The sequence below is a fragment of the Neoarthrinium moseri genome, assembly GCF_022829205.1.
Source record: "Neoarthrinium moseri strain CBS 164.80 chromosome Unknown scaffold58_Wmoseri_CBS_16480, whole genome shotgun sequence".
NCBI lineage: Eukaryota > Fungi > Ascomycota > Sordariomycetes > Amphisphaeriales > Apiosporaceae > Neoarthrinium > Neoarthrinium moseri.
The window spans coordinates 87,992-103,399 of NW_026055172.1; the positions used below are offsets into that span (position 1 = coordinate 87,992).

Genomic DNA, 15,408 nt, shown 5'->3' on the forward strand with positions numbered 1-15,408 from the left:
GCCCGGCGAGTAGTTGTAACGTAATGGCTCGAGCCGGCCGAGTCATTGCAGGGACGAAGCTGATGACACAACCGAATCGTGCCTTTCGGAGGACGGGTCTTGGCATCAGAGATAATCTTGGGAGGCTCCATCTCCATCGGGTAACGGTCCCTGGATTGACTATCTATCCCGTGAAGATATCCACCGCGGCCGATATCGACGTCTGGCGATGCCGTCATGCGCGCGCGACTATACTTGGGGCAGTGGATAGGCCCCATAAACCCAGATGCCTGCCAGAAGGACCCCGGGAAACAGAGCCCCCCCGAGCGCTGGGCAGACCGGTAATCCCGCGGCAAGACGGTTCTGGCCCGATCGGCTGTGCTCACCCAGCTCATCTGTCTCCACGAGCAGGACCCTTATTATTAGTCATTGCACACCTCTTTTGTTTTGACCGTCCGCGGCGTTATGCGGGAAACCACTGCAGTCATTTGGCGGTCAACTCCTAGTTGCCATCTGCCGTGAGCACATTCCGGTCCTACAGTTCTGCAATGTCACGGAATCTACTGCAGGGCAGACCAACATGATTTGCAGTGGTGCAGTTGCCAACACGGGGAGGAAAGAAGATTCATCTGCAATTTTATTAGCGATTGATTGCTTCGCAACGCAAGTCAACTTGGCATTTGTTACTCACAACCCTCCAGAGCGAATCGAGGTTCGAGAACCATGCTCGCGTCGTTCCATCCGTACGGCAGCCAAGACGGATGCTGTATTACGGGCGTGCGACCCCCACGATCCCCGCGCCGACTTGTCGACTTCGACTTGATCTGCGCAACGGGCACGCGGGGTCGCATGCTGCGACTTACCTGATCGAGCCTTTCAATATCCAACCTCGCATCCCTGCCAAGCCCCGTGACATTGAAAACACCAATGTAGGTCTCGATTGACTGCTTCATCATTGGGTGAGACCGGTGTGACTCGGCGCCATCCGAGTGGTTCCCGTCTTGTTGGGGGAGCTTGATTTCCAAACGTGACGAATAGTACATAAGGTACAAACCCACCTTGCGGCAGCCATCTTATTTCCACAGGCTCAGTATCTAGGAATGCTTTTCCTGCCTATGCATACATAACAAGTGTCGTGTGGGATGGTAACTGTATGACCATGCAACACTGGCCTCGTGATCGATGCTTATGGTCTATGATCAGCCTCTCCTGCACATATGACGGGTGACGTCTCGCTCAGTCGCCAATAGGACTCGGAGCGACGGTTTGCTGATGCTTCTCCATCGAGTTAATCGGCGCAAACCTCGAAAGACGTCGGAGGGCAGGCGTGTCTTGGGTTTGGTGCTTTCAATGCGAAGGGTTACTGGTGGCTCTGGCTCTGATCCCCAGGCCACTAGTTACCGAGGGCAGCATGCTTCCATAGTTCGCCAGTAAGCGATACCAGCTCACCAGCAAGTATAGCGATCTTAAACTGTAGCACATGATTCGATCTGCCCCCATTATTGAGTCAGTGACATATCGCCCAGGAGTTTACTCCAGGTGGCCACGACTCTCATTCCGAGTTTCACCTTCATTTGATGGCTTATCACCTGACGTGTTGTGAATCACGAGCTATTGATTGGTTGTGCTCGGTTAAATTCTCAGACATATCAACATAATACAAATTGAACTTCTAAATTGATCGCCGTATATTGGGGTCGTGGAGGACTGAAACGAATTATCTCGGGCTGCCACCCACATGTTCTCCATTGATCAAATAAACAATGATGTATGGATCGTTAAGATGTTGCGAACTTCAAAGGCCCAGACCAAATCCTGATCGCCTTGCCTTTCCAGATCAGGAGTAATATGAGCAAGAAGCCAGCTGCGCAGATTGCAGCTTGTATGCCGAAGCTTGTTTTCGTACCTTGGGCTGCAGCCCATGTCACCTGGAAGTAACTGATGATAAATCCACCCAAGGTTCTTGACATATTGACCCAAGCAGAAACTTCACCCGAAGCCTCAGGATAGCTGTCGAGGTTGTATGATGAGATTGCAACGGTGGTGATCATGATACCAAAGACGTACAGACCCCAGCTGATCGAAGCTGCCATGTAGTGCCATTGGTTCTCCAGCGCTTGGCCGAGCAAAACGAGTCCGACAAGCATAAACGGCATTGCAATGAAGATGGCGCGTAAGCGAACCTCAGGTTCGAAGTGCCCGTGGTGTGCCTTGATGTACTGTTTGGCTAGGGCATCGTGGAGGAAGTGGCCTGCCAGTTCTCCGAGGATAACAGCGGTCACTGGTGTGAAGTAGAAAAAGCCAATCTGTTTGGGGCCGAACCCGTAAACCGGCTGCAGAAAGATGGATAGCGTCGTGTTGATACCGACGACCCAAGCAAACGTCTGAGGACTGGTTAGAATTCAAGTGACTATTTGACGTGTAGCAAAACCTACCAGCAGATAGTACAAGTTGGAGATCAGAACCACAGGTTTCGAAATCGCCTTGACGGGCCGCATGCACGCCTGTCCAAACGTGTTTCGGAGATGTCGCGACTTGAACTGCGCGATCCCGAGAAGTCGAGCCAGCCGCGAACCCCTTGGAGGCTGTTCTGCCTGGGGAATCCGTCTGTCATAGAATGTCTCCTCCACAAACAAGATGGTCAGCACCAAGCATACAGCCGTTTCTGCAGAGTATACCCAGAAGGGCGTTGGCCATGGCTTGGTGGCGGTAATGAAAGCTGCCAGTAACGGGCCGAGGTACGGGCTGATGACGAAGAATGACCTAGGCAAAGGTTAGAATGGTATATATCAAAGTATCGGGTTGCTCACGCCCAGATATTAATCTTCCGCGCTCTCTCGTGAAAGAAGAAAATGTCTTGGATAAACATCAAACCGCCTCCCTGAGCTACAGTCGAGAAGAATCCGTTCAATATCCGTGCTGCCATGAACGAGTCGAAAGTTGTAGCAGCGGCGCACCAGATGGCCGTAGCAAGGGCGACAACGACGAAGTAGAACATGACGGGAAGTCGACCGAAGTAGGCACTTAGTACAACAACTGGCACACAATAGTCAGCAGCTTGCCATCTCGTAATTACCAACACCGCAGCCTGCGACGACTTACCAAAAATACCTCCGGCACCAAGCATAAACACATTGCCCACCTGCGAGTGGTTTACTTCATCGGGCGTCATGCCCCATTCTCTGTCTGGTATTAGATAGACCTTGTGGGGATGATTTGGCAACATACTCAGCTTGGGGTATAAGTGTGACGGCACCTTCGCCAGTGATGTTAGACACTACAAGGTCCTGACGTCGACACAGACTCACCTGTAGCGGAACCATAGTCTGGCAGTAAAGCAGTCAAAGCCACGATATAGAGGATCAGATGCTTCTTCCGAGACGACCAGTTCAACGGATCATTGGGGTCGTCGCTCGGCTGAGGGATCAGTCTGGTATGGCCGTCCTTAGCGAGCTTCACGGAACTCGGAACGCCATCTTCAATGTCGACCTCGTAGCCCTCAGACTCTTTGTAATCATGAATGCCACGATCAGAGGACTTGGAGATGACACCGCCCACGGGGCTCGGAGATGTATCGCCCTTCTCCTCGATCATATTATCGACAGCCATCTTCGGCGAAACAAGTTGTTTTTCGAGACGGGTTGGAAATCAAGTTTGGCACAAATAGGAAGGCACCACTGGCCCGCGATCTCGCTTTTTCCACTAGAATACTTAGGTACCTAGGTATGTTGTCGGCTGAAACGGAGGCTCTCAAAATTGATGGACAGTACACCAGGCCCGAAAGCAAGGGCGATCACAGTGGCTGGAAGGGAAAGCTTGCTACCAAGCACAGTTCCTTCAGAACATTCAGGAAAACCCACACTTACGAGCCCGCGCTCTTCTTGGCCCCGAAAATTGTGCAATTCTTGAAGAAATAAAAGAACCACCAGGGGTAAATCTGCCGGGCAGCTCGTAATAACCGACATTGGCTCCCGAAAGCTTGTTGCACGGGTCATCAGCTACGGCTCATTGGCACCATTGGGCAGCCCCGACCGTTTTCTCGGAAATCTTGGCAAAATTGGCCAGAGCCCCTTGATTATAGACCAGGGTTTGCCATTCCCTCCCCATCATCATGGTCGGTGCAGCCAATCGCGTTCTGCTCCCATGCTGACGAATAGATTGTCATCCCCGCGGGGTAGGAGATCTGCAACGACAGCGCTTCCGGGTGAATGTGGGGAGTAACTAGTCTCCCGGACAAGTGCCACCCTTCAAGAAGGAGAGATCATTTGTGGAGGTCTGACTGTAGGAGCTGTTGTTCGCTTGCGATGTCCGGACCGAATACTGGACAATTGCGCGTCGGACTAGCTTTGCCGAACATCTGGATTGTTAGGTGGGCACTGGCCGACATACTGGATGGCCCCCCTGCCAATTGTCCCCAGGTCGTCAACATGTGCAAGATCTGCCAGTGGAATACTTGGGGCAGATTTGGTATATTTAATAGCAACAATAGTGAGGTAGCTAGGGATAGATGTGCTGCACGAGGCTGTATGCAACACAACAGGGTAGCTCTTGCAGGTACTATGCAACCAGCTAGTACAAGGCAGAGTACCTGCAATCACCACGTAGGTGTTGCATCACCACAGAGGCACCTTTGCAGTAGGCTACGAACTGTAGGCGAGGAATTGATTGGTTCGATCACTGTTCATGAACCTGCATGATGAAGATACTGTACTGCTCCAGCGTCTGTAGTCCTGGCTCCAAACTGCAAGCAGCTCCTTTCAAATTTGGCCAGGCCATTTTGCACGTCTAATATCCCTCCCGACTGTTGGCAGAACATCTCCCTCCCAAGGCAAATCAGTCAGCCATGTGCATGCCCTCACGTCAACTCTTGGCGGCGTAGTCGTTGGAGGTTACGCTTGTGAATGGCCCTGGCCAGCCGAGCTCCTACGATCTTGATGCCCGCAAGGGGCGTTGATAGAAGGTCATATAGATCCATTTGTTCTAGGAACAAATAGCATCGCCTTCACGTAACGTTTCCACTTGAGGGGACTTTGTTCTCTCGGCGTTCGATTCGTATTTCACTGACATCGAAAATATCGTCTGGTCATCTGGTACCAAAGCAACAACATCAGTATGCGACTTTCAGAGAGTCAATTCCTCGGGAGAAATAAAGGGGGTGAACGTCCCGAAATGTAGCCTTGCTAATTAGTATTCAAGCTCTTGATCGGGGCTCTAGAGGCCTGGGAGGATCTTCCAGTTGCTATTGACGGGTTCTGCATAGATTTCGTTGAGCTCGATTGAAAGCCGCTCTTTCGCGGTGTACAGGAGCAGTTCAAGGGTATTCAGTGAGGAATGTATCAACGCCGTAGGCTGCAATTGAGGGGCGTGTTTCTCTCGGTCGTGTGTCGAATTATTGGTGGCCGTACAGAGGCATGCACGGACGTTTCTAGCCGGGTGAAAGCACGAGATCAAGTAGTCAAGTTTCGAAACTGTAGGACCCGGAATGTGAGTCGTCGAACTGGCAGCGTATCGTACGGGAGTCTGAACCGTCGTTGGTCTCGTTGATCGTCCATTTTGGCAGAGAAGAGTCTCTTGCGCAACCAATTCGCTTCAACATAGCGACCGCCAGCAGCAAGAGACACAAGCAAATCACTGATTCTGTGTTCCAACACAAAAGGATCTAAATCAAATGTTACATAACGTGCTAATTCAAAACAAGTATCACGGAGCACGCGTCACGACTTGCGGGGGAGAGCTGTTGGGCAAGAGCAACCTATCGAGACCCAGAGCACACCAGGAGCGCGCCTCACCCTGCGCTAGCAGGCGCAATATGATGGCCCTGTAGATGTACTGATATGACTACCATTTAGTTGTAACATCAATTTCGCCTGGCACCATCTCACTCTTGCCATCGCCATGAAAACATCCACAGGGGCCATATATCGAGAATATGCATAAGCCCTCTTAATGGCATAACACGCTACAGATGCACACTGAGCTTACTGCGCAGTGTTGCGATACCCCAGATTCGGCTAGGGCTGATCTGGGTGATCTGCAGCAGGGATACGCACTCCAACGCCTTTTCACATGCAAGTCGACAACCCCTGTCAACGGGCTGTGGGACCGGCCCGAGAGCTCTTCAAACCTTATTGACATACCATCAGGAGCATGTGAAGCGGTACGTACAGCTAGAACAAGCCGTCCACCCGCAGATCGACTGATTGCGCGTATCCTAGCATTGGGAGCCGACCTAGGCTTCAAGGCCTGCCCCTTTAGCACTCGTGTCTCCCCGTTAGGCTGCTTCAGGCGCTGCCGCGGCTGTCTTGGCAGAGCATCCTGGAGAGGCGGCAATGCAGGTCACGTCGGGTAAAAGTGGGAATGGGTTAGGTTAATTAAACGGGCATACATGCATGCATGCACTACCAGCCGTTAGACATTTGAGACTGCTAGCTATCGTACTTGAAGGGAACAGTGTATCATTGAAGACGAAATCCCTTGGCCCCATATTGTCACGACTTCACCAGATCACCTCCGCGTCACTGAGAGCGCCTGGAGCCTCGGAGGGCGCTGCGAACTCTGTTTTAAGCTACCAGATGTTTTCCACCAGTGAGCAAGTAATGGCAGCCAGGATCAAATCAGAAATGCCAGGGTGGAGATCGGGCCCAACCACAACCAGACAGAATTGTCTGGCTGACTTGATTTTTCATTTGTCGATCTGGATCAGATCAGGGACACCCAGGTACATATATACGTACATACTTGCTCAGTGCACAATCAGCCAGCTCAGATCAGCCATTTCCCAAGCATAAAAGAACTTCCTCGCGCCCGGTGTCTGGATTTCCTTTCTCTCTCCTTCATCACACTTTCCGCGCTCTGCCTGCAGAGACCTCAACCTTCTCTACTCCATCCATTGCTTCACTCATTATTTCTTCAATCCTTCCTCCCATCATCTTTCACCTTCACCTTCATCTATCCTTCCACCATCCATCTTCATCACCTTCTTCCACTGCTTTATTACTTCATTCATCCTTCCATCCACCCATCACTCCATCCATCCATCCATTGGTTCATCCATTGGTCCATCCATTGGTCCATCCATTGGTCCATCATTGCTTCTAACCACCATCCCCTCTCGACACAAGTCACGACCCTCTCCTACATGGTATGTGATCTCTCTGTCATCTTCATCCCCCATCTTGACCATTATTCATACTGCTCCCTTCCTCTCCTCCCAAGTTTTGCCATGTACTAATCCTGCCATCTCAACCACCTCGCACACAGCGCGCCATGACGCGCCCAATGCAAACTTGACCTGACTTCCGACTCACCACCCCACCTGCCCTTCATATCACTCACTCTGGTTTGAGCTGCATTGCCCCTTCTCTTCCCTTGCTCGATCACTCTTCTTCCTTGTCTCTTGGGCCCCTATTCAACCTTATGGCACCGGTCCTTGGCACTAATATCAACTGGCTTTGCCCCTGTCCCTAGCATTTGGGGCCTGCGCTTTTCGGCCTACAGCACCCTCTCTTCACTGAAGGCCACTATGACACTAGTGAGTTGATGGTCCACTGCACTCAATCCCACAATTGTCTGCACCGCCGCCTGGATTACCCCTGGACATCGACCACTCACTCATCACAGCACCTTCTGCAACACGACCTCCAGCACTCTAGTCCACGAGTATAACTTGGTCGTCCTGGGCATTCATGACGCGAAAAGGCCTCGTCTAAAGTAGCACGACGTTAAACTGCTCCACCAGATCGCCAACCACATCTCTGAGAGATCGGTCTCCTTTTGCGTTGTCGTCGCCAATTTCAGCGGCAATTGCTCGATGACAGCATGACGACTGTTGTCTCATGAGACCTGGAGCACTCCGCGCCTCCTTCAGTTGCAGCTCATGTGAGGGCAGGCACGGTACGCCGTGCCTGTAACCTGGCTGAGCTCCTGTTGGTGACAAGGTGCTGTTCAAGGCCTCAGGAGAACACAGTTGTCGTACTGTCGGAGAGCAGTTTGCGTCTGAAGTTGGTGTTGATGATGCGAGAGAGACCGATCTTTGAGAGATGCGATTGGCGAGCTGGTGTAGTCCAAGGTCCATGACTTGAAAATGTTGCCCGTCTAGGAAGCACCGACGTAAAACTGCTCCATCAGGTCTGTTGTCTCTTTGCCTCGAACACCGGCCTCTTTCCCTGTGACCCAATCGTCAGCTCTAGTGGCAAGTGGTCTTCGACAGTACCTTGGGTCTATTGACTGTAGTCTCGAACAGACAGCGTCTCTAGCAGTCGTAGCTCAGCGGGAGACGGGTGTGGTACGCCATGCCTGTAGCCTGGCTCTGCTCCTGCTGGAGACGCAGCCTGTACGGAATACAGTCTGGATCCAAGCGACTGCCGAAGCGCACTTTGCGCCTAGAGCTGATAATTGAGGACACAGGTGGAGAGAGGTAGGTGTTCGAGGCAAAGAGATGACAGTCCTGGTGACTGGGTCCTGGGCATGACCATTAAACTGCCTGGTCCAGAGTGCACTGACCTTAAACTACCTTGCCGGCGCGGCCAAGTCCTTCGAACCGGACACCAGTTTCACCAGCTCCTGCGTTTCGACTCTTCGACCCCAGATAACGATTGTTCTTCGATGCTTGGCTCTGGTCTGCTTGCTGCGAACTCGATCGCATCTCGACATGCACAGCAGTCGTAGACCAGTTGTGTCGCAAGTACGGTACGCCCTGCTTGTGACCGGACTGGACTCCTGCTGAGCTGTCAGAAGTGGTCGATGATCGCAGCGACAGAACTGGCTCAAGTGTCCCTGAGCAGTCGATGTCTGGAGTCGAAGAGTCGAAACGCAGAGGCTGGAGAGACTGGTGGACGATCAGAAGGACTGAGCTGCCCGGTAGATGGGGTCCCGGGCATGACCATTAAACTGCCTCGTCCAGCGATGACGTTACAGGAGCCGTCAACGGACACGACGTTAAGCTATGCCCTGCCAGCGCCTCTGCGATCTCGGACACCGATCCTGATACGCCCCCGTCGACCTGCGATTTTTTTGGACCCGCACTGTTGACGGCTTTACCCTGCGACTATCGCCAGTGGCTGTGAGCAATCCTTGCACTTGTCCGGTCGTAGATCAGGGGGAGAAGGCTCTGCCTGCTCCTTGCTGATTTCCCTGATGAGTGTCTGAGATTGCTGTTACAGCTACAGGCGATAGACCTTCGTGAAGCTGTTGACAGTGATGGTGCGAAACTTCGCAGGAGATCGATGAGGACGAATCAGGATCGGTGTCCGAGGTCGCAGAGGCGCTGGTAGATATTCTCTTCTTCTCACAGGTAAGTCCACCCCTCTTTCCTTTTCGCTTGAGCCCACATTCCAATGTCCTGCATGACACAAAACTGCCTTCTACTACTAATGCCAAACAGCCTCGACAACGTTGTTCTGTCTGAATCATCTTCGCTCCCACAATCATCGTTTTATGGTAAGTTCGAACTCCTACATCCCTCATTATTCGCAGCACAGCACTCACTCCATATAGCTGCAATTCACAGCCGCCAAAGTCACCAATCATTCTGGTAAGTAGCAGCCACCCCACCTTATACGTATTCACTCATGCTGATTATACCAATCGTTCCGCGCCGTCCTGACTTGCGCATCATACCAGCGGTTTCTATCGCGCCCTCATCCCACTGGCTGCCTGCTATCTTCGGCTTTGTTGTCACCATCACACAATATCATCTCGACTGTCAAGGTCGTGGGCATACGACGGTAAACTGCCCCGTCTAGAGCGCACGACGTTAAACTGCCTTGGTAGCGCGACCGTCCTCGACCCTGGCACTTCCCTCGCCAACTTCCCGGAGACTCTGTACGCAGCACCACTCAGATTCGCACAGCTGCACTAGCGTGGACATCTAGATTCAGTTCAATCCGACACGAGATCCAATTGCACGAGGACCATCCCGCAGTGGAGGTGACAGTCTCGAGGCTCGGAAGGTCCAGGTATGGTTCGCCCTGACTGGACTTGGCCGACCTCCTGTTGCCTCCCTGCGGTTGATGGTTATCGTGCAATTGGATGTCGTGCAGGATTGAACTGAATCGGGATGTCCGCGCTAGTGCAGCTGTGCAGATCTGAGTGGGTGCTGCGAACAGAGTCTCGGGGAAGTTGGCCCCGACCTCACCTCCTCATCCTGTGCTCTTCTTCAGCAACTACTGTGCGACGAGTTCCTTTGACACCATGCCTTGTGTCCATTGGCCGCAGCGTCTCTCTGCAGCATGCAAGGCATATAACAGTCGTAGGCCGGGAAGAGCAGATACGGTTCGCCCGGTCTGTTCTTTGCCGGTCTCCTGTTGTAATGCGTTGAGTGCCGCGGGGAGTTGCTGCAGTCAATGGACATAAGGCATGGAGTCGAAGGAATTCATCGCACAGCAGTTGCTGAAGAAGAACTTGGGTTGAGGAGGTGAGGATCGGGACGAGTTCTCCGACTCGAGCTCCCTGCGCCGCAGATACTTGATCGACTTTGCGATCGGCCTGGCACCACGGTCTGTTACCTGCCACCCTGGCACGTCTGACCTTGAGCAGTACTTGAGGCTGGTCAGTCTGAGCATGGTTCGCCCTGTTCATTCTGACCTTCCTCGTGTCTGCCTTGATCAGATGTGTAAAGGGGGCAGGTAACAGACCGTGACGCCAGGCCTTCGAAAAGCCGATCAAGTATTTGCGATGCGATGGAGCTGGATCAGGTGAACTTGGAGGCTGGTGCAGGGGTCGTGGTTGGCGCGCTACTAGATATGTCCTGGGCACTGACGTAAAACTGCCCAAGAACGGTAAGTCCCTCTCCCTTTTTCTCATATTCTTGCCATCTACCTATCACTTATCTTGCCACAAGTCTACAATTTACAAGTGCGGTCTATTCTGCCATCTACTGCCTACACCTATGACTCCCAACTACATCTACCATCTACATGCACCATCTACAACCGCCACCTACTACTGCCATCTACACCTTCCACCTACTACTGCCATCTACTACTGCCATCTACTACTGCCATCTACTACTGCCATATGATTGAGCATTTAATGAGCAAAGAAGTCGGACCTGCTACCTCCCCGTGGTTTGCTCGGACTCGCTAAGAGACCAAGTGCAGGACGCCCTCAATTGAGGCCCATAGCTTGTAGATAGATAGATAGCTTGCCGGTAGATAGTTAATGAGACTGTCATTCTGGTGCTTTATTGTACTTCATCTTTTAAGTCATTCATAGTGAGACAATTACTATGTCAATATCCCTGAGCTTGATTTTGTGATTCACGATAGTCGTCATAAGTCAGAACTGCCATGGAATTTAGTTCCAACTTGAGTATTCCCCAACTACATAAATAATGCATGGCAGTTTTTAACATTTGTGACACCTTGTGAACTAGCGTACGAAGCTCCTACGATGGTAAAGGAAGCTTAAGAGGATTGAAAGTGACATTTTGCTCGTGCACTCTAACAAGAAAGCACGTACTTGTAAGGAATGAAGTCGAACGACACCCTAGGACTATACACGAACTAGTCCTCAAGCGGCATAGATGAGTCTTCCACGTGGGGATGATCTGCGAGTTCATCACCCTTGTCAATTGGTAAAGTACAAAAACCTTCGCTACTTGCATAGCCTTAGGAAATACATGAAGTTCTCGCTGTACTCATAATTAAACTCACATGAGTGAACTTCTCCCAGCTATTCAGTATGATATTGTGAAAACAACGCACTGAGCTTTGGGTCCTCACGTAGAGATGCGAGGGTGTACTGCTGAACTGGCCGGGCCAGAATTGCGATAAAATTTAAATCGAAAAAGGTTCTTCCCGTTCTGCCACCTTAAATTATGCTTTGGTTTCCCTCTTCTACCTTGGACATACACTCCGAGTATCAAGCGACCCTACTCAATTCACAGGTACTGCTGATATCAACCCGACAGCCTCTTGTGTGTCTTGATTTGCTTTCTCGCCTTCCACAAGAAATAACTCAGAACTGCAACGGCGATCACCAACGGGAGGCCCAGTCCCAGACCAAGGCCAATCGTCTGGCCAGAACGATACCAGGCCCAGCTCGAATTATCCTCCCAAGACACAGTGCTGAAGCCAATGGAAGATGAGTTGGTGCAGCCGATACTATCCAGAGATGGAGTTTGAGAAGAATCGACAAACGTAATGTCCACACACTACATGGCAATGTCAGATCAGACTCAGCCTATCGTATGACGGATTAGAAACAAGGGAGAATGATGCATATCATACAGTGTACAGCGAGGCTCCCTGCTTTGCCGTCTCAATGACCTGGATGGTCGCATTGTCTCCTGGATTGACCGTGACCCCCTGGGGAAGCGGGACATGTGATAAGCAGAAGCCGTCGTGGTATTCCTCGTTGCTCGGCCCAGTGATTCGAAATACGGGCACCATGATCAGGCTGTAGTTTGCCGGCACAGTCCCCAAGCCCAGGTTTACCCACATCATGGCCTCTGAGTGCCGAGCCTGCAGGCCAGGTTGGACTGCCAGTGGGCCACCTGTCACAGGCCAGTTCGTCCGGTTCTGGGCTATCGGCAGTCCGCCGCAAGGGAATTGCCATTGCATCCCATAGGGGTAAACGGGATCGTTTGTTCCAGGAGCAACACCCATGGAGAGTCCATCCGTGTCTGCCACAGTGCCATTGGTGACAAGATTCCAACCGCGCGAGCCTGGATAGTTGATCATCATGTGTGACTGTGCACCAAGCAGCAAGCTGAGTGCACAGAGTACTGCCGATAGGGGAAAGTGTCCGATCATTTTGATGGCGTTCTTCGGGTATAGCTGCATGTGTTCGTAGGACCGAGCTGGAGGCAGTAAACCAGGAAACCGTGTGAGCTGGCTGTCCCGAGAATTAAAATAAATCAACCGCCAAAGTGACAAGGTGTTTGCTGAGCTCCCCCATCCCTGTAGCCAGAGGCTTGTGTTGCACAAGTTAGACTCTGTCGACTTACCCCACCGTCTCACCGATGGGAATATGCAAAACCATCTTCGCAATTTCCACGAGATCGATAGGGCTCTGAGATTTATCCGTAAGAGCCAATTTTTCACCGGCCACATCCTCGTCTCAGTACCCTTGTGAACTATGAAATCACGCGCTGATGCCAGCTGCAAGCCGGGAACTCTCGCACTATCATGGCTGACGAAACCTAAACCCACAGCTTGATAAGTCGCTGTGTGTTCGAGTTTGGTTGGATGTGCGTATTGGTTTGACCAGCTATGAATAGACTTCAATCCATCATGTTGCCAATAACGAACGACGCTGAAGCATGGCAGTAAGGATGTGGCGTAAGTTTGCCGGCGCCCTTGCTTGGCGCAAGACCTTGGGCGCAGCGGGGAGCTCGATGGACGCAAGCTTCTGAAGTTGGCTATAATTAGCGGTGTGTCCTAAATGAAAAACAATCAATGGGAACTTGAGGCGGGTGAGCCAGAGGCCAACAAGGGAAAAAGTGAAGAGATTCAAGAGAGCAATCAGGGTATCGGTGGGTTCTGTAGTATAGTGGCCGGAAACCGCCACGGACCTTGCATATTAGATGGCAGCACATTCCCTCTCCATTACAATCTTGGCAGTCCCAACGTAGGATAGCAAATCCCACTGACACGCCACATGGCATTGGAAGTGCCAAACAAGGTCGAGCGCGGTTGGCTAGGTCGAAGGTGTCTTGGATATCTCTCGTTTGATGAACCACGCACGTCGATCGACGATCAGGCTCAACAACGCATTAAATTCCAGTTCTTACGTTCTTCTACTGTACAGGCTTCCTGATTACAGTCTCGATTAGTATTACCAGTGTTCCCGGACACCACCGGACGGGTCCTTGCTAGCAACTGTCATTGTACGCATGTTTGCCCATATCCTAAGGTATGGCGTAACGCGTGAGCACGAGCTTAAATGCACTATTCCAATTCAATCGTAGTAAGAATACTGGAGGTTCATACATTTAGATTTTTCTTTCCAACAGTCTGTACCTTTTCCTCTGCTATGGAATGCCCGGCGAGTACAGTTTCATATTCCCGCTGTTCAGAGTGAGTCTTCACCCTTTTGCTGGCCAATGCCCTAACTAGTTACCCATAAATGTGGCCGCCAAATTTCTTGATTTCATCGGAGGCTTACCACGTGGATGCTTGATAAAGTTGGTGCTGTCTCAGCGTCTAACATGCAGTCGCCTTGATTGGTTCACCATTCTTCCGTACATTGACGTGGCTATCAATCTGGAAGCGAAGCAGAATATTCCCGAGATAGGTGCAGGTGGTAGACCTGACGCGAAATTCATTACCTGGGCGAAGTCTGAGCCAGTACACGTGCCCCCTGGCGACAGGAATGGCCAATCCTAATGTGCTACGCTAGGTTCCCAATCGGGTGTCATCTGACAAGTAAATTACCTCAGCCTTCAGAAGGAAGCAGTTGTGGCAATCGGTATGTTGAAGGGCCTGTCTCATAGTTCGTGGCAGTGATCTTGAGACTAACCTAGACACCAGGTCAGCTTGGTCAGCGAATGTGCTTTTCTCGACGCCTGCGGCATGGGCCAGTGATTTATCACGGAGAAATAAAGTCTAACGCCAGTTCGAAAGCATCTGTCACTAAGACTTTGAAGTGGTCAATCTCTCTTTAGTCAAGAGTAAAGTTGCTTTACGGTGATGCTAATTCTTTCTATCTGCAGCCGGTATCTTCAGTGCGAACAGTTTGCCTACTTCTTACATCTATATCAGCAGCACCTTCCCAAAGAGAACCCAGAATACCCTCTATTCGTGCGGTCCAAGTTGTGCCATGGTGTCTCATCGTAGGATGATAGCGTTGTTGAGATCAGCTACAGTTGGACGATTGGGTCAGGAGAAGAAGCTAGCCTATCAAATGGAATCCTGATGAGATGTAATCTCGACGCCGACCGCAGTAAATGAAGGTTTAGGATTCGCTTACTTTATGACTGAGTAAGCGGATCCATGAGGTAGGAGCAGGTACCACTAACGGCACTTCAACAGGGTATTCCCTGGACGAGTTACTATGCTGTGTGATATCAATGCACCGACTGAACAGGTTTCCGGGCTGCTTCTTACCTGTCACGTTTATAGGGCGCTTGTTCGGGTCATTGCACTCACTGCAGCCCAAAATCTTGCTGCCTTATCCGCAAGTAGTGTAACCAGTGTGGACCCAGGCGTAAGTCAGTTCATCTTCAAGGTCAACCACGCATCACGTTCATAGCACAATGCAGCATAATTCTGACTGCTGCACATCTATCTTCACTATAGTTGTTCAAGGACTTCTCTGGGCTTGCTAGCATGAAGCGTGGTTGTTAGCCTCTTGAAGTCGACGCTACTCCTGAACTTGCCCCGTTAGGCGTATCGCAATGCCAAGCCCCGAGGTCCCGAGCAAGCAAGCAATATTTCCCGACGGCCAACGGGTGCTTACTGGCGCCCTGTACAACGGAGACAAATC

At 51.3% G+C, this 15,408-nt stretch overlaps 2 protein-coding genes across 2 annotated transcripts; both read right to left on the reverse strand.

Annotated features, from left to right (window-relative positions):
- Positions 1-1,757: 1,757 nt before the first annotated feature.
- Positions 1,758-3,588, reverse strand: JN550_010741 (uncharacterized protein; the record flags this gene model as incomplete). The annotated part of the gene is made up of 6 exons (XM_049309028.1): positions 1,758-2,363; positions 2,415-2,742; positions 2,790-3,015; positions 3,082-3,161; positions 3,208-3,235; positions 3,288-3,588. 6 exons carry the CDS (start codon positions 3,586-3,588, stop codon positions 1,758-1,760), a joined length of 1,569 nt encoding a protein of 522 aa, XP_049167267.1.
- An 8,290-nt stretch (positions 3,589-11,878) lies between these two features.
- On the reverse strand, positions 11,879-12,734 carry JN550_010742 (uncharacterized protein; the record flags this gene model as incomplete). Its single annotated transcript, XM_049309029.1, has 2 exons — positions 11,879-12,133; positions 12,210-12,734. The coding sequence occupies 2 exons, from the start codon at positions 12,732-12,734 to the stop codon at positions 11,879-11,881; spliced, it is 780 nt and encodes a 259-aa protein (XP_049167268.1).
- Positions 12,735-15,408: the final 2,674 nt, after the last annotated feature.